Source organism: Molossus molossus, unplaced genomic scaffold, assembly GCF_014108415.1.
Source record: "Molossus molossus isolate mMolMol1 unplaced genomic scaffold, mMolMol1.p scaffold_m16_p_14, whole genome shotgun sequence".
Taxonomy (NCBI): Eukaryota; Metazoa; Chordata; class Mammalia; order Chiroptera; family Molossidae; genus Molossus; species Molossus molossus.
In genome coordinates, this window is record NW_023425349.1 from 6,339,377 (window position 1) to 6,364,141 (window position 24,765).

The 24,765-nt window shown below is 48.0% G+C and overlaps 2 protein-coding genes across 8 annotated transcripts in view; one reads left to right on the top strand and one right to left on the bottom strand.

Annotated features, from left to right (window-relative positions):
• Positions 1 to 1,988, bottom strand: part of LRRC8A (leucine rich repeat containing 8 VRAC subunit A) — a 28,467-nt gene extending 26,479 nt beyond the window's left edge. The window contains exon 1 of one of the 5 annotated variants that reach the window (XM_036261862.1): positions 1,618 to 1,662. The gene's annotated coding sequence lies outside the window, so the exon portion shown is untranslated. Of the gene's footprint in view, positions 1 to 1,471; positions 1,508 to 1,617; positions 1,670 to 1,923 lie in introns of those variants that run through there. The other 4 variants (XM_036261863.1, XM_036261860.1, XM_036261859.1 and 1 more) reach the window with 4 other exon arrangements.
• The window catches only part of KYAT1 (kynurenine aminotransferase 1), a 34,857-nt gene continuing 11,996 nt past the window's right edge, over positions 1,905 to 24,765 (top strand). For 2 of the 3 annotated variants that reach the window (XM_036261864.1, XM_036261865.1), the window contains exons 1-2: positions 1,945 to 2,005; positions 20,650 to 20,863. In XM_036261864.1, coding sequence (XP_036117757.1) covers positions 20,753 to 20,863 — 111 coding nt within the window. In that variant the 5' untranslated portion in view covers positions 1,945 to 2,005; positions 20,650 to 20,752. Of the gene's footprint in view, positions 2,006 to 20,649; positions 20,864 to 24,765 lie in introns of all 3 variants that reach the window. The other variant, XM_036261866.1, reaches the window with a different exon arrangement.

Here is a 24,765-nt window from a genome sequence, read left to right on the forward strand (position 1 = left end):
AGGCCAGGCCAGGCCAGGCAGCAACCTAATGACCAGCCATGTCCCTGAGTTCTGACCTACTGGAGTAAATCTCAGGAGCCCCACTGTCCAGCAAGGCAACTCAAAGTCTGCAGAGAAAACCGCTTCCTCCTGGGTGTGCCCAAGGGATGGAATACAAAAGCATCTGGTTGAGTTCCAGGGAGGAGTCACAAAGATGTCTTGAGCCCCTGCTCTGTGTCCCACAGCCCCTGGAAGGTAGAGAGGTACTAGACCCAAAGAATCTCTAAAACCTGCAAGACAGGGAGGCAAAGGTCAAGTCATTCACGCCCCAGCATCTCTCCTAAAGCCAGTTCCCCAGCACTGCCCTTGCCTCCCCTTGTGAACGAGAGGAAGACTTGACCTTCACGAAGGAAATGCCAATGTTAATGAGCCACGGGCACTGCCCAGTCCCTCTGAACAAACTCCTACTCCTCCATCTCCTACACAGGAAGTATCACTAACAGCAGACCTCCCCTTTCTGCCTCCAGTCTGTAAGTCTGCCAGTCTGTCTGCTCAGAGGGCAGGATACAGTTTGGCAAGGGTAATAAGGACTCCTAACTGAAAAGGTAGGTGGGAGAGGCCCTTGGGAGGCTTTCAGCTCCTCCAAATCCTTCTTCCAAATTCATTCCCTCACCCAGCTCCCTGCGTCCTCATCCTCACACTTCATCCTCAAAAGACTTCCTGGGGAAGAGGTAGGTCAGGGGAATGTGGTCACCAAGGGACGGCTCCACCCTTTCAGCCAAGTCCCTACCAAGAGGAGGCTGTCAGAAATCCCCAACCATCTCTCCTCCTTTCCAAAAAAGGCAGCAGTTGCATCAGCTAAGACCAGTCCAATCTTGGTTCAGATCAAGGGTAGAAGCAATCAACAAAAGGAGCGAATCATCATGAACCAGAAGCATCTGGGGCTATGTTCCTTCAGGATGGGAGCCAACTCTGCTGGATCTCCAGCTCACCCACAGCGGTACCACCCCGACCTAATCAGATCTGGCCCTCAGGCCCATCTGAATGCACAGGACATGGACAGACTCCCGGGCCTCGGACGCAGGACCAATCTTCCCGGGAACCCCAGCCCAGACAGGCCACAAGAGCCTAGCCGGGACCCTTTCCCCAAGCCGGGACGCTGTTCCCGCCGGATCAAGAGGAGGGAGGGGCCCAAGGGGAAAGGAGGGATCGGGAGCCAGCAGAAGGGAGCAGAGGGAACCTTTGAAAATAAAAAGGAGCTGGCAAGGAGAGAGCCCAGAGGTGGAACCTCTGCGAAGGGGTAGTGTGTATGGAGGGGTGAGGATCTGGGGGAATCCAGGGGCTAACTGGGGACCTGGGGGAGCCGAGGCGGAAACTCCCAGTATGTGGAGCGCAGGGTGCCTGGGAGGGGGCTCGCGCGCAGCGGCACCGGGGAGAGGATGAGGCCCCGGAGACCCGAGGGATTGGGAAGCCGGACGTAGACAGAACAGACCTGCCACGGGAGACCCCAGGGAGCCGGCCCCAGCGGGCAGAACCGGAGCTGCCGGGGTGCCCGGAGCCGGGCAGCTGGCCGGGGGTGTAGAGGAGTGCGTTTTGAGAGGTGACAGCTTGCGCTCTCTCCCCACCTCACCCACTCACCTGGGCCCCCCGCGCCCGGCCGCCCAGCAGGCAGCCCCTGGGCTCCTGCCGCTCAGCCCCGCCAGTGGCGGCTGGTCCCTCCGGCACCTCCTTTTGTTTGTCCCTCACTGCACCACTCAGGCTCCTCCGCCCCGGAAGTTACGTCACCCTAAGGCGCGAACGCGGCGGCCAGGGCGTCGCCATCTTTTTGAGGGGTGTTGTCTCCGCGCCCTCACCCCCTCCTCTCCCTGATGACGCCATGTTGTTTGGGGGCGGAAGTAGCGGAGCCCGGACTTGGCCCCTTTAAAGGGACAGGTACGCTCTAACCTTCGCTCAGTCCTTGGTGACAGGGTTGAAGCGGTCGGCGCCGAGGTGACTAGCCGTTGTTGCTGAGCGTTGCTGCCCCGACGTAAGTGCCGAAGACCGAGGGTTTGGCAACCGAGTCTGAACTGGATTGTGCCCAAGTACTCGCAGCGTGTGGTGCTGCTGTGCGCAGAGCGGCTGCCGACAGGTTTCCCCAGCCCGAGCCGCCCGCGGGCGTAAATAGCGCGCGCTTTCCGCCGAGCCGCACCCCGACACCGGGACCCGCCAGGCTGGTCCCGCCCGCACCCACACCCCTCCCCTCGCCGTGAAAGTGCCGGTGGGGAAGAGGGAGCCCAAAGTAACTCGTTAACTTCCGGGCAGAGCGGGGCTGGAACCCACCTAACGATGCAGCTCTCTGGATCGCGAGTGCCCGCAGTCCCCAGGCTGATCATAGCGCAGCCACGTGCGACAGTAATCCATACATCGGCTTCGCATGCAGCCACTAAGACGAAAAAGGTCGTTTACTCACTAATACGGGACGACTTCCAAGATACTTTAGATGAAAAAAAAGGGAGAGGCAAAAAAACAAAACAAAAAAGGAGTGCCGCGTTGATAGGCGCTGCCGCTGGTGTAAGCGAACGTGTGCGGGGTCAGGGTGTCTGCCGGGGGTGTGCGTCTTTCGTCTGGTAAGATGCACAAGACGTTGTTAACTGTGGGCCCCGGACAGAACTAGGACCCTGGGTATCCGGGCAAGGGGGAAGAATTTACTGCCATGTGCACAGGTTGCTTATTTTTTAAATGGGATGGTGAAGATAATAACAGCGCTCATCTGGTTCGGGTGCTGAGCCAGTGCCTGGTTTCAGCTTTGCTGCTGGGACGTCTTGCTTTTCCCAGTTATTAGAGGAGGACGCAGGCTGGGAGAGATTCCGGATCTTAGCAGTATCTCGCGCCAGCAAGTGGAGAAGGTGGAATTTGAGCCTTGGAGGATTTTACACCACCGCCCTCAGTTCTGGTTTATCTACTCCCTGTTGAGAAACTTTTTTGTTATCAACCATACAATGCCCAGCAGGGACCCTGGTAGGTGTCCAGTAACTGTTTTTTTTGGCTGTTGACTGACTGACCAAATGGAACAAACAGATGAAGAGAGGCAAACATTGGAGGTCAGAGTCTAGACTAGAGTCCAAGGCTTGTGCATTTGCAGCCTTGACACTGGACCTGGCAGGTCCCTTCCTGAGTCTCCATGTTCCCACCTATGAAAATAAAAACCACCATCACAGTGGCTGACACTGCTCCCACCTGTCCTGCTTTGTACTTTATATGCAGATTAGCCCCATTTTACAGATAAGTGCAGTGAAGTTAAGAAAGTTGTCCCAAAAGGGTCCCCACAATGCCTCACTAGTCTAGAAACCCAGCAATTAGCATCTTTATTGATTTTAGAAAAGGAGGAAGGGAGAGGGAGAGAGAGATAGAAACATCCATGAGAGAGAACATTGATTGGCGCCTCCTGCATGCTCCCCACTGGGGATTGGGCCTACAACCTGGGCATGTGCCCTGACCTGGAATCGAACCTGCGACCTCTTGGTGCATGGGTCGACGCTCAACCACTGAGCCACACCAGCCAGGCATGTGCAAGAATTTTTATTTATTTTTTAAATTAATTTAGTTTTGCTACAGATGTTTCTCTTTTTTTCTCCCATTGACACCCTCCTCCTGATCCCAATCCCCTGCCCCAGCATTGTTGTCTGTGTCCATGGTTACACATACATGCATATAAATTCTGTAGTTTATCTCTCCCTCTCGCCATCCCCTTCTTCTGAGGTTTGTCAGTCTGTACCCTTCTTCTTTGCCTCTGGGTTTATTTTGTTCATCAGCTTGATTTGTTCATTATATTCCACAAATAAGTGAGATCATGTGATATTTGTCTTTCTCTGATTGGCTTGCTTCTCTTAGGATAATACTCTCCAGGTCAAAGGTTGTAGTCCCATGTGTTCATTTTGCCCTTTGTTTCTCTCATCTTAGGCATTGTATCATTGAAAATTCTGCTGCATGTGATGTCTGAAATTTTGTTGCCTACATTTTCTTCTAGGATTTTTATGGATTCACTAGTCACGTTTAAGTCTTTTATCCATTTTGAGTTTATTCTTGTGTATGGTATAAGTTGGTGGTCTATCTTTATTTTTTTTGCATATAGCTGTCCAATTTTCCCAACACTATTTATTGAAGAGGCTCTCTTTACTCCACTGTATGCTCTTGCCACCTTTGTAAAATAATAATTGAGCATGATGGCTTGGGTCAGTTTCTGGGGTCTCTATTCTGTTCCATTGATCTATATGCCTGTTCTTGTGCCAGTACCAGGCTGTTTTGATTACAGTGGCTTTGTAGTATAACTTGATATCTGGTATTGTGATCCCTCCTGCTTTGTTCTTCTTTTTCAAGATTGTTGTGGCTATTCGGGGTCTTTTTTGTTTTCATATAAACTTTTATTTTATTTTATTTTTTTTATCCTCACCCGAGGACACTTTTTCATTCTTTGTTCAGATAGAGCAGGAGGGAGAGAGAGAGAGAAACATCGATGTGAAAGGGACACATCGAGTGGCTGCCACCCGCACGACCAACCAGGGCCGGGGACAAACTGCAACCGAGGTACATGCCCTTAGCGGGAACCAAACCCGGGTCTCTCCGGACCGCAGGCCGACGCTCTAACCGCTGAGCCAAACCGGCCAGGGCGGTTTCATATAAACTTTTAGAGTATTTGTTCTAGTTCTGCGAAATATGTTGTTGGTATTTTGATGGGGATTGTATTGAATCTATAGATTGCTTTGGGTAATATGGACATTTTAATGATGTTATTTTTTCCAATCCGTGAACAAAGTATATGCTTCCACTTTTTTATATCTCCCTGTTTCTTTTTCCAATGGCCTGTAGTTTTCTGCGAAGATGTTCTTTACTTCTTTGGTTAAGTTTATTCCTAGGTATCTTAATTTTTTTGCCGCAATGGTAAATGGGATTGTTTTTTCAGTTTCTCTTTCTGTGAATTCATTATTGGTGTATAAGAATGCTGTTGATTTCTTGATGTTAATTTTATATCCTGTTACTTTGCCAAATTTGTTTAGTAAGTCTAGTAGATTTTTGATGGAGTCTTTAGAGTTTTCTGTGTATAATATCATATCATCTGCAAATAATGGCAGTTTTACTTCCTCCTTTCCAATTGGGATCCCTTTTATTCTTTCTTCATGTCTAATTGCTGTGGCTATGACCTCCAGTACTATATTAAAAAGAGTGGCGAAAGTGGGCATCCCTGTCTTGTTCTTGTTCTTAAGGGAAATGCTTTTAGTTTTTGCCCGTTAAGTATGATGTTGGCTGTAACAGGTTTTTCATATATGGCCTTTACTATATCAATATATGATCCCTCTATTCCCACATCGCTGAGCGTTTTTATCAGAAATGGGTGCTGGATTTTGTTGAATGCTTTTTTAGTATCTATTGAGAAGATCATATGGTTTTTATCTTTCATTTTGTTTGTGTGGTATCTCTCCTGCTTGGTTGTCCTGCTTGGTTAACTAATTTTATTTTATTTTATTATTATTTTTTTAATCCTCATCCGAGGACATTTTTCCATTTTTTGTATAGACAGAGTTGGAGGGAGAGAGAGGAAGAGAGAGAGAGGGAAACATCGATGTGAAAGGGACACATCGAGTGGCTGCCACCTGCACGACCAACCAGGGCCAGGGACAAACTGCAACCGAGGTACATGCCCTTAGCGGGAACCGAACCCGGGTCTCTCCAGACCGCAGGCGGACGCTCTAACCGCTGAGCCAAACCGGCCAGGGCTGGTTAACTGATTTTTATGGGAATCTTTATAGGTTTAAATATTAACAGTGTATTGTAGTTATAGGTTACTGTGGGCCAGGACCTATGCTAAATGCTTTCTGTGGATGATTACGTTGTTATTGTCCCCGTTGTCCCTCTTTCTCTCTATTTCTTCCTCTTCTTCCAACAGTCCCTTTAGCATTTCTTGCAGTGCTGGTTTGGTGGTGGTAAATTTCTTTAGGTTTGTTTTTTGTCTGTGAAGCTCTTTATTTCTCCTTCAATTTTCAATGATAGCTTGGTACAAGAATTTTTAAAACATGCAATACTTAACTATTTAGTCAGGGGAACTGACCTCTTTTCCCTAAGATGGTCAAATGAAAAAAATGACAACACGACAATAGCCATATGGTGCGAATGAATCAAAATTATACCTTTTTTTGTGTGGGGGGGTCAGATCAGCAAAAAATATCTTTTGATGTGCCACAGATTTTAAGTAACTAGTTTATTTATGCCATGAGATGAAACAGATTGAAAATCGTTGGACTAGAGACTCAAGCAGAGACTCACTCATACCTGCAGGTAACTGACATGATAGGAGACACGCAGGTTGGAAACAATCATTCTGGCTTCTATGTGAATCGTTCTTTCCTCCTGGAGAATTACTACACGTGGAACATCTGTGGCTTCTCCCCCTCCACTCCATACTTACCTTCCATAACTCCAAGGAGTAGAAGGCCTGATTCTGTAATCCAAGTAGCGGTGACAAAGAAACACAGGAAGTCCTTCACAATGATGCCCCCCTCCCCCATCTCAGGCCACATAAATAAACTTGTCAGCACAGGAAGCTCTTGGCTGTCTTCCTGGCTGTCTTTGCTCACCCGGGTTCTGAGGCTGCCAGTGTGCCTGGACACCTGGCTGGGCATGGCTCTTCCCTTCTGTAGCCTGCAGGCCAGTCACTCCAGCTGCAGCGGGAGAGGAATCACTCTGCCCCAACAAGACATGCGGCACTGCCAGCTCCCTGGACATTTTCTCGAGCAGTCATTTACTTCCTCATCCCGGGACGGTGGTCCAAACTTTGAATTTACCACTGGGGTTCTTCCGTGACTTTCTAGGACTCTCACTTTGTGTAAGTCATTTCACTGCTGTGAGCCTCAGTTTCTCCATCTGTAAAAGTGATGTCACTCCAATGCTCCAGGCATTAAATATATATACATATATTTTTTCCTCATGTGTGAAACTGCCCTAACAAGTGAGATTTCAGTTTTGGATCTGGGTTCTGTGCGAAGAGGAATAAGGAGTGGAGTACTTACTGTGTATCTCTGGATCCCTACCCACCTACCCCTCTGCAGACCCAGGAACCTGCAGATGGGCTCCAGAAGGCATTTCTCCTTTGCCAATTCCAAACCCAGGGGGACCTGTGTATAAGTCAGTGTGTTTGTCAGAGTTCCCCAGACAAGCCGTCACCTCCCTCCGGACAGAGCCATGGATTCCACTAGTTTTCACCAAACACTTGTCTTCTAGGGATTCTGTGTTCTTAGATTCCCCACCCCTACAAAAAGCAGGATTTGATATCTGACGAGATTTTGTTGTCCTGCTTGGTTAACTGATTTTTATGGGAATCTTTATAGGTTTAAATATTAACAGTGTATTGTAGTTACAGGTTACTGTGGGCCAGGACCTGTGCTAAATGCTTTCTGCGGATGATTACATTGTTATTGTCCCCGTTGTACAGATGAGGAAGCTGAGCCTAGAAAGGACCAAGGTCCTATAGCTAGTTCAGAGTGGAGCTGGGATCATTCTAAGTGCAAGTCAGAGTCCAAGCTTTCATTTTCTGTGAATGTTATAGTAACAGACTGGCCTTGCCTGGGCATGGTACCCCCTCCCCAGGCCCCTTCTCCAGAGGTGCCGTGGTTGGTGTTTTCTCAGTAACTGGGAAGCTCCTGGCATTTTGCACCTAGAAACACTATACATCCTTCTAAGCACTGGATAGATTGGCCCAATACAGAACTGACTCACTTCAAACACCCAGTGTGAAATACTAAAACCAAACGTCCTTATTGCACAGGGCTGGTTTCGGTGATGTGGGGCCAGCCTGCAAAGCCGAAATCACCTTGCCTGTCCTTGCAAGCTGCTTTGCAGGACGGAAGCTGGACAAGACATGGCTCCTCTCCCCAAGGGCTGATGGTCTCCTGTAGGCAGAGGAGCAAATCGACAGCAGCAGCACCCTCCTGAAGGAGGGATGTTTGGGGGAAAGAGCCTTTGGAAACAGGCGAACCAGGGTTTGAATTCCAGCTCATCTTTGCAGCGGAGTGAGCTTTGTTCCTTCTGTTGGGAGATAATGGAGAGAATAATGCCTTCCTAGCAGACTGCTGTGAAGATTAGGGAATTTAGCACAGAGGTCAGGTGCATAGTAGGTGCTTTCTGAGTTCAGAGAAGGGCCCAAGTGGACACAGGAGGCTTCAGAGAGGAGGCAGAGCTGGGACCAGACCTTGCCAGGGGATTGGATTAGAGGGCATGCCAAGCAGGGGTACAGCTTGAACAAAGGTGAGTGATGTTTATTCAAAAGCAAAGGTTTTAACCCATCTGGTGTAGCTCAGTGGTTGAGCGTCGACCCATGCACCAAGAGGTTGCTAGTTCAATTCCCAGTCAGGGCACATGCCCAGGTTGTGGGCCCAATCCCCAGTGGGGGGCATGGGGAGGGCATGCAGGAGGTGGCCAATCAATGTTCTCTCTCATCGATGTTTCTATCTCTCTTCTCCCTCTTCCTTCCTCTCTCTATTAAAAAAAAAATCAAAGGATTTATATGTTTAGTAGAGGAGAGGACATAGAAACTGCAGAGTCTGGATTTGGGCTGTTCCAAAGGCCAGGCTAAGGAGGCTTTAGACTTCATCTGTATCAACACAGGCTGCTTGGCAACGTCAGTCCAATGGGAGGTGTAGCTCATGTCACAGTATTGGTCGCTGAGGCATTTCCCCAGGGGTCATCCACCTGTTGGTCACCAGCAGCTTGTTCAGGCTGATGGAGGCGTGTGTTGGGGGAGGACACTGACCACTGGCCTGGCTCTCAGATGCCTGGGAAGCTGCACTAGAAGCGGGTCTAAGGGTCATCGGGTGCTGTCCAGGTGGGTTTGGCCTCCTGAGTGCTGTCACAGCCCGAGCTGCCTGCATGGCCGCACTTCTTCACGGATGGATGTTTAATAAAAATGATGATGCCCTGGCCAGTTTGGCTCAGCAGTTAGAGCGTTGGCCTCTGGACCAGAGTCCTGGGTTCGGTTCCCACTAAGGGCACGTACCTCGATTGCAGTTTGTCCCCGGCCCCATTTGGGGTCTTATGGGTGGCAGCCACTTGATGTGTATCTCTCTCTCTTCCCCACTCTCTCCCTCCTGCTCCATCTTAGGATAAATGCAAAAATGTTCTCAGGTGAGGATAAAAAATAAAAACAATAACAAAATAAAAATGATAATGACGTTTGTTGAACACAGTCTCTGTCCCACTAAGTAATTTCATGTGTTATCTCACTGGTGTCTCGCTACAGCCCTGAGACAGGTACTATTATTATTCTCATTTCAGAAATTATTCTCAGAAAGATTTAGTAATTTGCCAGAAGTCACACTGCTGGTAAGTGGCTTTGGCCTGAGTTTGTCTGATTCCAGAGCTTCATAGCCTCGTTTAAAAAAAACAACCCTGGCCAGTTTGGCTCAGCGGGTGAGCGTTGGCCTGCAGACCAGAGAGTCCCGGGTTCGGTTTCCGCTAGGGGCACGTACCACAAAAAACAACAACAACAACAACAAATCAAACTGTATAGAAGTTTATATGACCCCAGTCCCAAAGAATGCCACGGTTAATAATATAGATATGTTCCTGAAAACACCTGTATGCACAAACATCTGTCATTAAGCAGTCCTTGCTTTGCTCGGTTCTGATATGGACGAGTTTCAGGTTCTACCTTTTAAAATAAATTTTAGCCCTGGCCGGTTTGGCTCAGCGGTTAGAGCGTCCGCCTGCGGTCCGGAGAGACCCGGGTTCGGTTCCCGCTAAGGGCATGTACCTCGGTTGCAGTTTGTCCCCGGCCCTGGTTGGTCGTGCGGGTGGCGACCACTCGATGTGTCCCTTTCACATCGATGTTTCCCTCTCTCTCTCTCTTCCTCTCTCTCCCTCCCACTCTGTCTGTACAAAAAATGGAAAAATGTCCTCGAATGAGGATTAAAAAAAATAATAAAAAATAATAATAAAATAAAATAAATTTTAACTTTAGTTAATTTTTAGTTTAAAACAATATTTTTGCATCGAAGGACACCAGTCCCTCAACCGGGTTCAAATTTCAACTGCTGTGTTCTGTCAACTCTGAGTGATCGCATAAAGTGTGAATTTGCTGCCAGTTCTCAGTCCACAAATTGGCATGGGATAACAGGTGCGTAATGGTCAGTGACCAACCACATCACTTCTTTCCAAGGCTGCCATTGACTGGTTGTCATACATGTCATGCAGTTCATATCCAGACCGCAGAGCATGTAGTTGTGTTGCCTCCTGTCTCCCAGAGATAAACCCAGGTGACATTTTACAAAAAACAGATCATCTGCCCTGGCCAGTTTTGCTCAGCGGTTGGAGCATTAGCCCGAGGACCAATGAATCGCAGATTCGATTCTGGGCAAGGGCATGTCATCCCTGGTCCGGGTTGGGTTGTGCGGGAGGCAACCAGTCAGTGTGGCTATACCACATCAATGCCTCTCTCTCTCTCTCTCTCAGTGTGGCTATACCACATCAATGCCTCTCTCTCTCTCTCTCTCTCTCTCTCCCCCCCCCCGCCCTCCCTCCCCCACCTGCCCTCCCACTCTTATCTGATAATAAGTAGAAAAATATCCTCAGGTGAGGAATAAAAATACAAAAATGGATCATCAAAAGAGGGGACTGGCCAACAACAATGAAAATGCAACAAAGAAATGCAGAGTGATAACACTGAGAGTTAAATTTGAATCAAGCCCTGGCCGGGTAGCTCAGTTGGTTAGAGCGGCATCCTGATACTCCATGGTTGCGGGTTCAATCCCCAGTCAGGGCACATACAAGAATCTCTCTCTTCCTCTCCCTCTCTCCCTTCCTCTCACTCTCTAAAATAAGTTTTTAAAAATTTGAATCAGCCTGGCCAGTGTGACTCAGTGGTTGAGTGTTGACCCAGGCACCAAGAGGTCACTGGTTTGATTCCCGGTCAGGACACATGCCCAGGTTGTGGGCCAAGTTCCCAGTGGGGGGCATGCAGGAGGCAGCCACTCAATGTTCTCTCTCATCGATGTTTCTCTCTCTCTCTCCCTCTTCTCTCTCTAAAATCAATCAAGAAAAAATTTTTTTAATTGAATCAAACATAAAAGCAGTGATAAAATAGCTGACTGTAGGGATGTGGACACCGCAGTTATTCACTGTTCCAGAAACGAGATCTGCAGCCAGAGAAACTGGGGTAAGGCAGCTTTATCAACACAAATGACGAAAGTGGTTCTGGTGAAAAGGATAAAGTGTGCACCTCGGTGGCATGTGGTGCATTCACAATGTTGTGCAATCGCCGCCCCGCTCCAGTTTCAAAACTTTTTCATTACCCTGGGAAAACAACCCATACTCATAAAATAAACATTCCACATTCTCCCTCCCATCCCCTGGTAGCTACTAATCTGCCTTCTGAGTCTGTGGATTTGCCTGTTCTGGATATATCACCTTAAGGTAATCATACAATACATGACCTTTTGGGTCTGGCTTCTTTCGCTTAGTAAAGTGTTTTTGAGGTTTCTCCAAGTTGTAGCATGGATGGCAACATGTTCCTTTTAACGGCTGAATAACATTCCATTGGATGGCTATACTACAACTTACCCATCCATCTACTGAAGGACTTTTCTGTGTTGTCACTATTATGAATAATGCTGCTATTAACATTCTTACACAGGTTTCTGTGTGAACATAGGTCTTCATTTCTCTTCACTTTATACCTAGGAGTGGAGTTGCTAGGTCATAAGGTAAATTCTGTGTTTGGTCTTCATAGAAGTTAAAAACTTTTTTTTCAAAGGACATTATCAAGAATGTGATCAAGACCATTGATTCATTTCGAATTCATTTTTATAGACGGATTGAGGTAGAGCTCTAACTTTATTCTTTTGCATGTGGCTATCTAGTTGTCCTGGCACCATTTGTTGGAGAGGTTATTTTCCCCCCAGTGAATGGCGTTGGCATCCTTGACAAAAATCATTTGGCCAGAGCCTGCCAGTGTGCCTCAGTGTTTGAGCATTGATCCATGCACCATGAGGTCGCTGGTTTGATTCCTGGTCAGAGCACATGTCCAGGTCGTGGGCCTGATCCCCAGTGGGGGACATGCGGGACGTGGCCAATCGATGTTCCTTCTCATCAATGTTTCTTCTTTTCTTTTATCCTCACCTGAGGACATTTTTGCATTTATCTTCAGATAGAGTAGGAGGGAGAGAGGGAGGAAGAGAGAGAGAAAAGCATCGATGTGAGACAGACATATCGACTGGTTGCCACCCACATGACCTCAACCAGGGCTGGGACAAACTGCAACCAAGGTACGTGCCCTTAGCGGGAACCGAACCCGGGTCTCTCTGGTCTGTCAACCGCCACCCTAACTGCTGAGCCAAACCGACCAGGGCTATTTCATCAGTTTCTTTTTTTTTATCCTCACCCAAGAACATTTTTCTATTTTTTGTTCAGATAGAGTGGGAGGGAGAGAGAGGAAGAGATAGAGAGAAACATCGATGTGAAAGGGACACATCGAGTGGCTGCCACCCACACGACCAACCAGGGCCGGGGACAAACTGCAAGGTACATGCCCTTAGCGGGAACCGAACCCTGGTCTCTCCGGACCGCAGGCCGAAGCTCTAACTGCTGAGCCAAACCAGCCAGGGCGAGATGTTGGTCTTTTGATTTGTAAGAATCTCTTGTATGTTAAGGCTCACACTTTATTAAAATGGCCAGGATACTTGTTAGTCTCCTTCCTTAGATTGTGGACTCCTCAAGGGAAAGGAAGGTGTATCCTGTTTATCCTTGTATCCCTGGTGGCTAGCACAGGGCACAGCACATAATGGAAGTTCAGTATTTACTGAAGTGATGAAAAGGTGTGCACCCACTATGTGACAGGCCTTGTGGCAAGACCTGTGCCAGGTGTTGACAACAAAAAGATAAACAGAGAGTCCTTGTTCTAATGGAGCTCACAGTCTGGTGGGAAAGACAGACATTCATTCTCTCATTGAACAAAAGTTTAGTTCAATGCCAGGTGCATAATGTCCTGGGAAGAGCCAGCCTGCTGGAATGAGAAAAATGCCAGGGCTGTGACTCAGGTTATCTTTTCCCAGTGGAATCAGTTCCCTACCTGGTCACCAGTATCCCCATCCATAAAATGTAATTGACTGGGCCAGATTCTCTCATTTCCCATAGAGCGCCCATTGGTCTATACTTCTTTGACTCTTTTTGGAGGTGAGAGTCAGTGGCCCAGGGATCCATCATGTCACTGCTCAGAGCCTCCCCTGTCCCACAGTGGCATTGAGGACAAGCTTCGAAGTCAGAGACTTGAGTTCAAATTCTAGCTCTGCTACTTGCCAGCTATGGCCTTGGGTATGTGACTTAGCCTCTTGATGGAACTTTTCTGTAGAATTAGAAGTGATGGAACTTGGGTCTTATGCGGACGGAGTGGAGCCAGTGGAGCCGGGGTGGTTCTGCTGGAGAGTGAGCAGTTCCTGCAGAGCTGACCAGGCTCTCGCAGCAGTGCGGTTGTCAGGCAGCATGTCCATCACCCTGCAGAAGTACGGTGATCGAACTAAACCCATGCCAAGGAAAGCTTCGGTGGAGGGCTTTGAGCCCTGAGACAAGTGTCTGTTAAGAGCTACCGAAGGGCCCTGGCCGGTGTGGCTCAGCGGTTGGAGCATCGGCCTGCGGACCAGAGAGTCCCAGGTTTGGTTCCTGCTAAGGGCACGTACCAAAAAAAAAAAAAAAAAAAAAAGAGCTACTGCCCTGGCCGGTTTGGCTCAGCGGTTAGAGCGTCCGCCTGCGGTCCGGAGAGACCCGGGTTCGGTTCCTGCTAAGGGCACGTATCTCAGTTGCAGTTTGTCCCCGGCCCTGGTTGGTCGTGCGGGTGGCAGCCACTCGATGTGTCCCTTTCACATCGATGTTTCCCTCTCTCTCTCTTCCTCTCTCTCCCTCCCACTCTGTCTGTACAAAAAAATGGAAAAATGTCCTCGGATGAGGATTTAAAAAAAAAAAAAAAAAAGAGCTACTGAAGGGCAAAAAAAGATTAGCACAGTGGTGAGCGCCAAACAAGTTGCAGATGGCTTATTCAGACCTGTTGAGAGCTCACACGGGTGGGCTGAAGAAGAGGGACAAAAAGAGAGAGAGTAAGAAGAGAAAGCAGCCCAGTGAAGAGCACCAGTTTCCGTTTTCACCAACTAACCACTGAATTGCTATTTTTCCTTTGGTTTTTGCTTTTGTCCGCAAAGCTAGGTTTCTGGTTCCCCTACATTAACTGTTTTCATGTGAGATTAGAGTCATTTTGGATGGAAGAAGAGCTGTGATGTTGACAGGGTAGCTGTAAGAAGCCAGTTTGTTTAATTTTATTTTATTTACGTATTATCATTTTTCTTCACTGATTTTAGAGAGAGGGGAAGGGAAAAGGAGAGAGAGAGAGAAACATCGATGAGAAAACATCGATTGGCTGCCTCCTGCATGCCCCCCACTGGGGATCGGGCCCACAACCTGGGCCTGTGCTCTTGGTGCATGGGTCAATGTTCAACCACTGAGCCACACCAGCCGGACAAAGCCCGTTTATTTTAGATCTAGCTGATTGGTCTGTATTGCATAGTTGCATATTCCTGAATTATAGTTTAAAGTCTATGTAGCCATCTGTGTGAAGAGCAATGTATCATTAAACCTATTTATAAAAAAAAACCAAAAAAACAATAAAGTGGTGGAAATGACCTGTAAGGTGTACAACAGGCTGCCTGGCACGGAAAAAGCGTACAGTAAATAAAAAGCCATTGGCATTGCCCTTGGGACAGGCCTCAGGGCTGTAGAGGAGGTGGCCAGCGAGACCTGCTTCCTGGGAAATGAGAGATGAGGCCCAGGGCGCTGGAGGTGGCTGTGACCTGGCGATGCTGCCACTGTGGCCCCAGGTGCCTCTGAATGAGTTGAATGAGCGCCAGTGTATGAGGTGCCACTGGAGGTCTCTGGGTCAGCCCCAGTCAGTGGGGAACTCTGGACTGGGAAGCCAGCCATCTCGCTTCAAGGTGGGTCTGGACCAGCAGCTCCCCACTGTGGACCTCGTCTGTGAAGGGAGGCCATAGTCTCCTCCTGAGGCACGAAAGTCTTCCTGTGCCCAAGTGTGTGGAGCCCCAGGGCCAGGCGCCCAAAGTCTAGACAGGGATGGCTTTGCTGCAGCTTCAGGAGCAACAAGCCCACCACCACCACAAGTCCTTGCTTATTCATGGGGGTGTCAAGGACCTGTAGGTGTTGCTGAGTGAGGGCAGCCCAGGTGGCCACCTGTGCCCTCCCTGCCCTTTGCGGGGCCCCCAATGGTTTCTCCCTTCCCTTTGAATTCCTGGCAACCGCCTGCACTACATCCACGTGCTCACAGACAGACAGATGTTTGCAAGCGCTCATATTGCACATGAAGTCACAACTACACCTGGATTTACCTACATTAAGGGTCACATTAAGACTTTCACGGGCCCCTTTCTCCCTTAGAAAATAAATAAGAATTATATTTTACAACTGTGTGGGTATATAAAAAAATGAATATCAGCCAGGCTGAATTCATTATTATATATTCATTATTATTGTATTCTCTCTTTTCTCTTATTTGAAAACAAATTAAGATTCAAACACTTTCATGGGCCCCTCAAAGTGTGGCGGGCCTTTGGCACCATGCCTTCTGGGGAGGCCTGATAGAGAAGGGGGCCCTGCCAGCAAACACGAGTGAGTCCACACCTAGCCCCATGCACCACATTATATTAATTCAACGAGTGTTCTTAAAGTGCCCACTCTATTTTATTAACATCAGTCATTTCCTGGGCACCTTTGCTGTGCCAGGCACTACGTGAAGTGCTTTCCATGAATTATTTTTATTTCCTTTATAGATAAGGAGATTGACATCTGGAGAGGTAAAGTGACTTGCCTCCAGTCAGAAGGCCAAGTCTGCATGACACCAAAGCCTGTGTTCCAGTCATCTCCCCAGGGGTCTGCTCAGGGCCATGCCCTCGGTGGGTGCCAAGGGTTTAGTGTAGTGCTCACTACTGTGCCCACAGACTCACTTGGGCACACACACCACTCCCTCATACAGCAAAAGCCCGACCTAGTTTCCATCCCCAGCCCCAGGACAGTGAAACTGGTTATGCATATCCTTGTCCAGCACAGGCTTTGCTCACCCTCTGTGGAGCCAGGTGCCCAAAGAGGGTGAGGGGTTGAGGTTGTGGCAGGGGAGTGGGAAGGGCCACGAGCTGGGACCTTGTCCCGTGTGAGTGTGTTTCTGCCCTGTGCTGGGCACCAGGTGGTGCAGGCTCTCCTCTGACCTCTAGGAGCTCAAAATGAGTATTAGTTGTTATTTTATTATTGTTACTAATGTCCTTGCCTATTTGTGGGTGAGGCTAGCACCTGCTTTCCAGGGCTGTTGAAAGGATCCAGTGACATAAGTACAGTCCTTACCGCAGCACCTGGTGCAAAGCGAGTGCTTGGCAAATTAGAGCTGTGTGTATTTGTGTTATTCCCACCACTGTAATCCTGTGAGACAGTGAGGCATGGTGTAGGGCACAGGAGGTGTAGTCGCTTTAGGAGAAAGGACAGAATTGATAGCCGTGGAGTGATGCGGGTGAGGGTGTCAGAGAGAGGATCAGCCAGCGGGCATCTCCAGATTTTTCTTTTTTTATCCTCACCCCAGGATATTTATCCATTTTTTGTTCAGATAGACTGGGAGGGAGAGAGAGGAAGAGAGAGAAAGAGAAACATCAACATCAACGTGAAAGGGACACATCGAGTGGCTGCCACCCGCACAACCAACCAGGGCCAGGGACAAACTGCAACCGAGGTACGCGCCCTTAGCGGGAACCGAACCTGGGTCTCTCTGGACTGCAGGCCGATGCTCTAACCGCTGAGCCAAACTGGCCAGGGCCATCTCCAGATTTTGAACGAGGTGGTTAGGAGGTGGCAGAGGAGGGTCCCTGCAGGATTGAGTACTTTTGGAGGAGTTAGCAGGATATCAGGCCCAGGACAGGAGCAGCCAACCCTGCATTCTCTCAGTCGAAGGGAACCAGCTACCTCTGTTTGCCCAGGATGGTCATGGTTTTAGCACTGCAAATCCCATGTGCTGAGAAACCCCTCAATTCTGGGCAAGTGGCCCAGTTGGTCCCCCTAGAACACACAACAGGCACGGGGCTCAGACCTGGCCTTGGACCTCGAGTCCCCTGGCTGAGTGAGGCTGAAGCACGCCACTGTCGCCATCTCCTGTCCCTCCTCCTATAAGCACAGTACCCTCCGTTGCTCCGAACTCTGGTGCTTAGGCACAGGGACCATGGACTGCTTCTTGCAGGATATCCCTGGAAACTGATGCGATTCTGAGAAATGAGAGGGTGAACTCTGGCCAGACTGACTGCCCAGCTCCTGGAATCTCCCAGCTCCCTTCCACCCTGGGGCCTTTGCTCCTCTCTCTTGCACACGTTCCCCGCCCGGACTCAGCTTGAAGGCCACATTTTCCTAGGAGCCTCCCTAACTCCACAGCGCCCTCTAGAGCAGCCCCTGATCCTAAATAGCCACTTCTTTTTCAGGGCTGGGTCTGACCCCCTTGGAGAAAGAAGGAAGGATGGTGGGAAGGAAAAGTCTCAAAGTGCGATTCAGTTCTCAGAAAGTTCCAGCAAAGCCAGTGGGAGTCCTTGAGAGTGTGTGTCTCCCAGCCACAGCCTGTCTTTTCTTGATGTCCTTCAGGCACTGGGTGGGAGTAGCCCTGGAGGCTTGGCCTCAGTGCTAAGGGCTGTCCCCATGGTCATATCAGAGAGACACATTCCCCTGGTCACTGAAAGGGTACTGCCTTTTTTAACTGTGGCCATTTTTACAAACAGCTTTATTGAGATATAATAATACGTGCACCATGTAATCCAGCCATTTAAAGTGTACTATTTGGTGGTTTTTAGTATATTCACACTTGTGCAGTCATAACCACAAACTAATTTTAGAACATTTCATCAAGCAAAAAAGTTACACCAGACCCATTAGCAGTCATTCCTCATCCCCCCTACTCCACTCCCAGCCCAAGGCAATCACTAGTCTACTACTCTCTGTCTATAGATTTGCCTGTTTCATCTCAATGGAATCATAATTTGTAGCCTTTTGTAACTTGCTTCTCTCACTTAGTATAATGTTTCAAGGTCCATCCACATTGTAGCATGTACTCCATTTCCTCTAATTGTTGATTGATAATCTATCACACGGATTTACATTTTGTTCATCAATTGATGAGCATTTAGATTGTTTCCACTTTTTGGCTATTATGAATAATGCTTCTTATGAATAGTCATGTACAAGTTTTTGTGTGGGCATGTTTTCATTTCTCCTTTTTTCTTTTTTTAATCTGTTTTCATTTTTCTTGGGTAGATACCTAGGATTGGAATTGCTGAGTCTAGTGGGAACTTTATTTTTGAGGAACTTCTTATGTTTTCCATTTTCCATTTCTAGAAGCGGTATACAAGGGTTCTGATATCTCAACATCTTCAAATACTTGTAATGATTCATTTTCTTTATTTTTATTTTATTTTATTATTTTTTTAATCCACACCTGAGGATATTTTTTCATTTATCTTCAGATAGAGTGGGAGGGAGGGAGAGAGAGAGAGAAAGAGAGAAAGACTCATTGATTGGTTGCCTCCCGCATGACCCTGACCAGGGCTGGGGACCAAACCCCAACCAAGGTACATACCCTTGACCGGAATCAAACCCGAGACTCTGGTCAGAGGACTGACACTCTAACTGCTGAGCCAAACTGGCCAGGGCCACTTTCTTTATTACAGCCGCCATCCTTCTGGGTGTACAGTGGTATCTTTTTTTTCTTTTACTTTTTAATCCTTACCCGAGGATATTTTTCCATTGATTATTTTGATAGAGTGAAAGGGAGGGAGGGAGAGTGAAGGAGAGGAACATTGATGTGAGAGAGACACATCAATTGGCTGCCTCCCACATGACCCTGACCAGGGCCAGGGACCAAACCAAAATTGAGGTATGTGCCCTTGACCGGGAATTGAACCCGCAACTCTTTGGTCCTTGGGCTGACACTCTACCTGCTGAGCCAAACCAGCCAGGGCTGCAGTGGTATTTTTTTTGTATCCTCATCCAAGGATATTTTTCTATTTATCTTCAGATAGAGTGGGAGGGAGGGGGAGAGAGAGAAACATTGACGTGAGAGGGACACATACACTTGTTGCCTCCCACACAACCCCGACCAGGGCCAGGGAAGAACCACAACCAAGGTACGTGCCCTTGACTAGAATCAAACCCGCGACTCATTGGGCCACAGGCCAGCGCTCCACCCGCTGAGCCAAACTGGCCAGGGCTGCAGTGGTATCTTAATGTAACATTTCCCCAATGACTAATGATGCTGAGCATATTTTCCTGTGCTTATTAGCCATTTATATATTATGATTTGCAAATATTTTCTCCCATACTATGGGTAGTCTTTTCACCTTCTTGATGGTATCCTTTGAGGCACAAACGTTTTTAATTTCAATGAAGTCCAATTTATTTTTTCTTGTGTTGCTTGTACTTTTGGTGTTGTATATAAGAGACCATCTTCTAACTGAAGGTCACAAAGTTTTCTAGGAGTTTTATCACTGTAGCTTTTACATTTAGGTCTGTGATCCACTTTGAATTCATTTTTGTGGATGGTGTGAGGTGGGGTCCACATTTATACTTTTGCATATGGATATCCAGTCATCTTGCACAATTTGTTGACAAGGCGATTCTTTTCTTACTGAATTTTCTTGGCACTTTTTTTTTTTTTTTTTTTTTATCCTCACCCAAGGACACTTTTCCACTTTTTGTTCAGGTAGAGTGGGGGCGGGGGGGGGAGAGGAACAGAGAGAGAGAGAGAAACATCGATGTGAAAGGGACACATCGAGTGGCTGCCACCCGCACAACCGACCAGGGCCGGGGACAAACTGCAACCGAGGTACATGCCCTTAGCGGGAACCGAACCCGGGTCTCTCAGGACCGCAGGCCGACGCTCTAACCGCTGAGCCAAACCGGCCAGGGCTCTTGGCACTTTTATCAAAAAAACAGTTGACCATGAATGTGAGAGTTTGTTTCTGGGTTGTCGGTTCTATTCCTATTCTGTTGATTTATGTCTGTCCTTGTGCCAGTACCCCACTTGCTTGGTTTCTGTAGCTTTTTTAGTAAATGATGTGCAGTGAGTCCTGCAGTGTTGTTCATCTTTTTCTAGACATTCATCTTTGAAATTTATGCCCATTAAGTCTCTTTTCATCTAGTGCCCTTGTATTTTATTTGTTGAAGAAACAGCGTCATTAGAGGTTCTATAGAGGTTCCATCAGTCTGAATCTGTTGATTGCTGTCTGTGGTGGCATTTAACATGTTCTTCTGTCCCTTGTATTTTAGTGATCCAGAGGCCTTCTCTGATTTAGATTTTATTTTAGCACAGGAATAATATGCAGGCAATGTGTGTTTCCAGAATGAGAACATAATGTAGGGTTGACTCTGTGATGTTAGGGGCTATTCATGATCTTCACCTTTTTTTTCCCATTAGAGGTGATTTACATTTTTATAGGGTCACCTTGGTTTCTGGGGTGGAGGAGGGGGTCAGGGTGGTTTTGAGGACTGAGGTGTAATCCTGCAACAGAGCACTTATTGCCATGCCTGGTGCACAGTGGCCACTCAATAAATATTAGCCCTTATTGTTGTTGTTATTAGAGCTGTGTGTGTGAGACTCAAGTCCCGGGCTCGGAGCCATTTTCTGGCCAGGGTGTTCTGCTCCCTTCTCCTCTGCCCCCGGAGGAGAAATCGTCAGTGCCCCATGGCTCTAGGAGGCATGTTCAGGAATTCGGCAGCCATCTATTTGCACCTGGTGGGGCCCCTCCAGAGAAAGAAGGCTGGAGCTTCACTCAGCAGGTGCTTGCACCAGACTGTAAGTGCACTCTGCCGCCTGCATGACCCAGGGCCCCTGGGATCTGGCTTGGTCCTGACTTCAAACCTGCGCATGAGCCTCCTCTTTCAGGAAGCCTTCCCTGACTGCACCCCTGAATGTGGGTCCCTCCCTTGCCATTGCTTCTAATCTAGAACTTGTAGCTCTGCATCTGAATGGTTGCTTGATGCTGCTGCCTCCCCATCACCCCTTGTGCCTAGCCCATGTGGGTACAGTTAGTACTCAGTAAATGTTTGCTGAATGAATACATTTATATAAGCCCAAGAACAGGCACCACTGCCTTTCTTATCTAAGTGCTGTGTGACATACTTGAAGGTCACTCCTTTGAGAACCCCAAGTTTCTGCAGTCCCCCCAATATTTTATCTTTTTCCTAAACTCATTCACCTTCTTTTTCTATCTGTGCCCCTGTACCCCTCTGATCTTTCTCACCCCAACCCTCCTCAAACTTCTCCTACTCCAACTTCTACTTCCCTCATCCCACACTGCTCCTGACTCATCTTTTTTATTTTTTAATATGACGTGTCCCCATTTCAAAAGGAATTTCTTGCCCTGGCCGGTTTGGCTCAGCGGTTGGAGCGTCGGCCTGCGGACCAGAGAGTCCCGGGTTCGGTTCCCGCTAGGGACACATACCAAAAAAAAAAAAAGGAATTTCTTGTGTCATTGAATCTATGATGCCATCAACTGTGAGATGCATTGTTATTTTTTGGACTAGTAAAGGGGGTAAATGCCAATCAAACTCATGCTATAGATTCTAAGACATCCAAATTCAGATAAAGTGCAATGCAAAAAAAATGCACATATTAGGATCCATTGACTATGGTGGAAATCTTCATACTAAAAACTTAGAAACAGAAAAGCACACATGAGCCCTGGCCAGATGGCTCAGTTGGTTGGAGCGTCATCCCATACACCAAAAAAAAAAAAAAAGTGGGTTTGATTTCCAGTCAGGGCACTTACTCAGATTTCGAATTTGATCCCAGTCAGGTCACATGCAGGAGGCATACCAATTGATGTTTCTCGCTCTCTTTCTCTTTCTCTCTTCCTTCCTCTCTCTAAATTCAATGTTTTTTTTAAAAAGAAAAGCACACGTGAAATTGAATCACCTATAATGCCATCGCACAGAGAGACCTTTTGTTAATATTTTGCTATATTTTCTTCCAACCTTTTTATTCTATTTATATATGATTATAGCCCTGGCTGGTTTTGCTCACTGGTTAGAGCATCGGCCTGCGGTCCAGAGAGACCCGGGTTCGGTTCCCACTAAGGGCATGTACCTTGGTTACAGTTTGTCCCCGGCCCTGGTTGGATCGTGCGGGTGGCAGCCACTCGATGTGTCCCTTTCATGTAAATGTGTCTCTCTTTCTCTCTCTCTCTCTCCTCCCACTCCATCTGAACAAAAAATGGAAAAATGTCCTCGGGTGAGGATAAAAATAAATAAATAAACATATATGATCATAGGAAAAAACTGTACACAAATATATTCTAGGGTATGTTTTTTACAAAACATCATACTTTACATATTATTTTGTAGCCTGTTTTACTGATATCAGTATGTCACATTGATAAATATTCTTCTAAAATATTATTTTTCTCCCACATTTTTGTTATTGTTAATCCTCACCCAAGAATATTTTCTCTACTGGTTTTTAGAGAGAGTGGAAGGGAGGGGAGAGAAACATGAGAGAGACACATTGACTGGTTGCCTCTGGCACATGCCTCAACTGGGGCTGGGATTGAACCTGCAACCCAGGTATGTGCCCTTGACCGAGAATCGAACCCACGACCTCTGGTGCGTGGACTGACTGGACTGACAATATAACTACTGAGTCATGCCAGCCAGGACTCTCCCATAAAAATAAAACATTTGTTTGTTTGTTTGTTTGTTTGTTTGTTTATTTATTTATTTATTTATTTATTTTGTATATGCCTCTAGTGGGAACCGAACCCGGTACTCTGGTCCACAGGCCAACACTCCAACTGCTGAGCCAAACTGGCCAGGGCATAAAACATTTATTTTAGGAAATTTGGCCCTGGCCAGGTTGCTCAGTTGGTTAGAGTGTCATCCCAACATGCCCAAGTTGCAGGTTCAATTCCTGGTCAGGGTACATGCAAGAATCAACCAATGGCCCTGGCCGGTTTTGCTCAGTGGTTAGAGCATTGGTCCGCACACCGAAGGATTGTGGGTTCAATTCCCAGTCAAGGGTACATACCTGGGTTGCAGGTTCAATCCTCAGCCCTGGTTGGATTGTGCGGGAGGCAACCAGTTGATGTGTCTTTTTTTTTTTTTATCCTCCCCCGGAGGACTTTTTGATATTTTGTTCAGATAGAGTGGGAGGGGGAGAGAGAGAGAGAGAGAAATATCGATGTGAAAGAATCACATCGAGTGGCTGCCACCCACACAACCCAACCAGGGCCGGGGACAAACTGCAACCGAGGTACGTGCCCTTAGCGGGAACCGAACCCGGGTCTCTCTGGACTGCAGGCCGACGCTCTAACCGCTGAGCCAAACCGGCCAGGGCTCGATGTGTCTTTCTCACATTGATGTTTCTCTCTCCCTCTCTCTCTCTCTCTTTCCCCCTCTCCCTTCCCCTCCCTCCCTTCCACTCTCTCTCTCTAAAAATCAATGGAAAAAGTATCATCAGGTGATGATTAACAACAACAACAACAAAAAGAATCAACCAATGAATGCATAAATAAGTGGAACAACAAATAGATGTTACTCTCTTCCCCCCTTTCCACCTCCTTCCTCTCTCTCTCTAAAACCAATCAATCAATTAAAAAATTAAACTATTTTGACATGTACTAAGTGCCAGGCCTGGTGATGGGTGTTGGATTCAGTACAAGAACAGTGCTGCCAATGTTGGCAAAGCACCTGCTAGGTGCCAGTCCCCATGCTGAGCTCTCTGAATCACTCACATTGGCCGGACTCCCAGGCTGTGGAACAACCTGGCCTATTCACAGATGGTTCCTGGGCCCTTGGGGACAAGGACCTAGTCTAGCAACCCTGCTGTTGCTGCCGCCCTGACAGGGTCCTATCTAGCTCTTCCTCAGACCTTGGGCAGGTCCCTGAACCTCTCTGAGCCTCATGTCTTCATCTTCAGATGGAGATTATCATGGCACCTCTGATAGGGATGCTGTGGGGAAAGAGCAAGAGCAAGAGAAACAGAAAGAGCTCTCTGTAGCCCCAGCAGGTGGCTGAGGAGAGCATTAGAGACCTGGCTCTGCTCACCGGCCAGTCCATGTGCCCATTATACTGATGGGGAGACAGGCCCGGAGGAGCTAAGTCACCTGGCAGTGTCACCCGGCCAAGGCAGCCTTCGGGCTGGCCAGTGTCTGCACACCTGTGGATGAGGGGGCCTGCTCTGGAGGGCATGCAGGGGAGGGAAGGGGTGGCTGGAGAAGGGCCCTTGAGCCCCCACTCGCCCTGAACTGAGCCAGTTCCCCTGAATCAGAATATGGCCTCATCTCAAACAGGCCTGAGTCGGAGTGTATTTGTGGTGTGACCTTGAACACATCACTCCCCACTCTATTTGCTCATCTCTAAAATGGGCCCAGCCAGGTTGTTCTGAGAATGAGTAAAGAGCTCAGCCAGCCGTCTGCACAGGGAAGCTGCACTGTCACTGTTGCCATGATCCTTCCCTTGCTCTCCACCTCCCCCTGCCTTCTGCTCCTCCTCCTCAGCTACCAGCCCCTCCTGAGTCCAACTTGAACCTGACTGTATCCTCGCTGTGTCTCAGGGCCTGCGGGGCCTGGCAGGTGGAGGCAGGGTGGAAGTGACATGGGGAGGAGCCCGGCAGTCTGGCAGCACAGTGGGAGGCAGCTGGAGCCCTGCTATCTGAGAGCACTGGTCTCTGCCTTCTCCCTGGTGGGACTGGATGGGTGG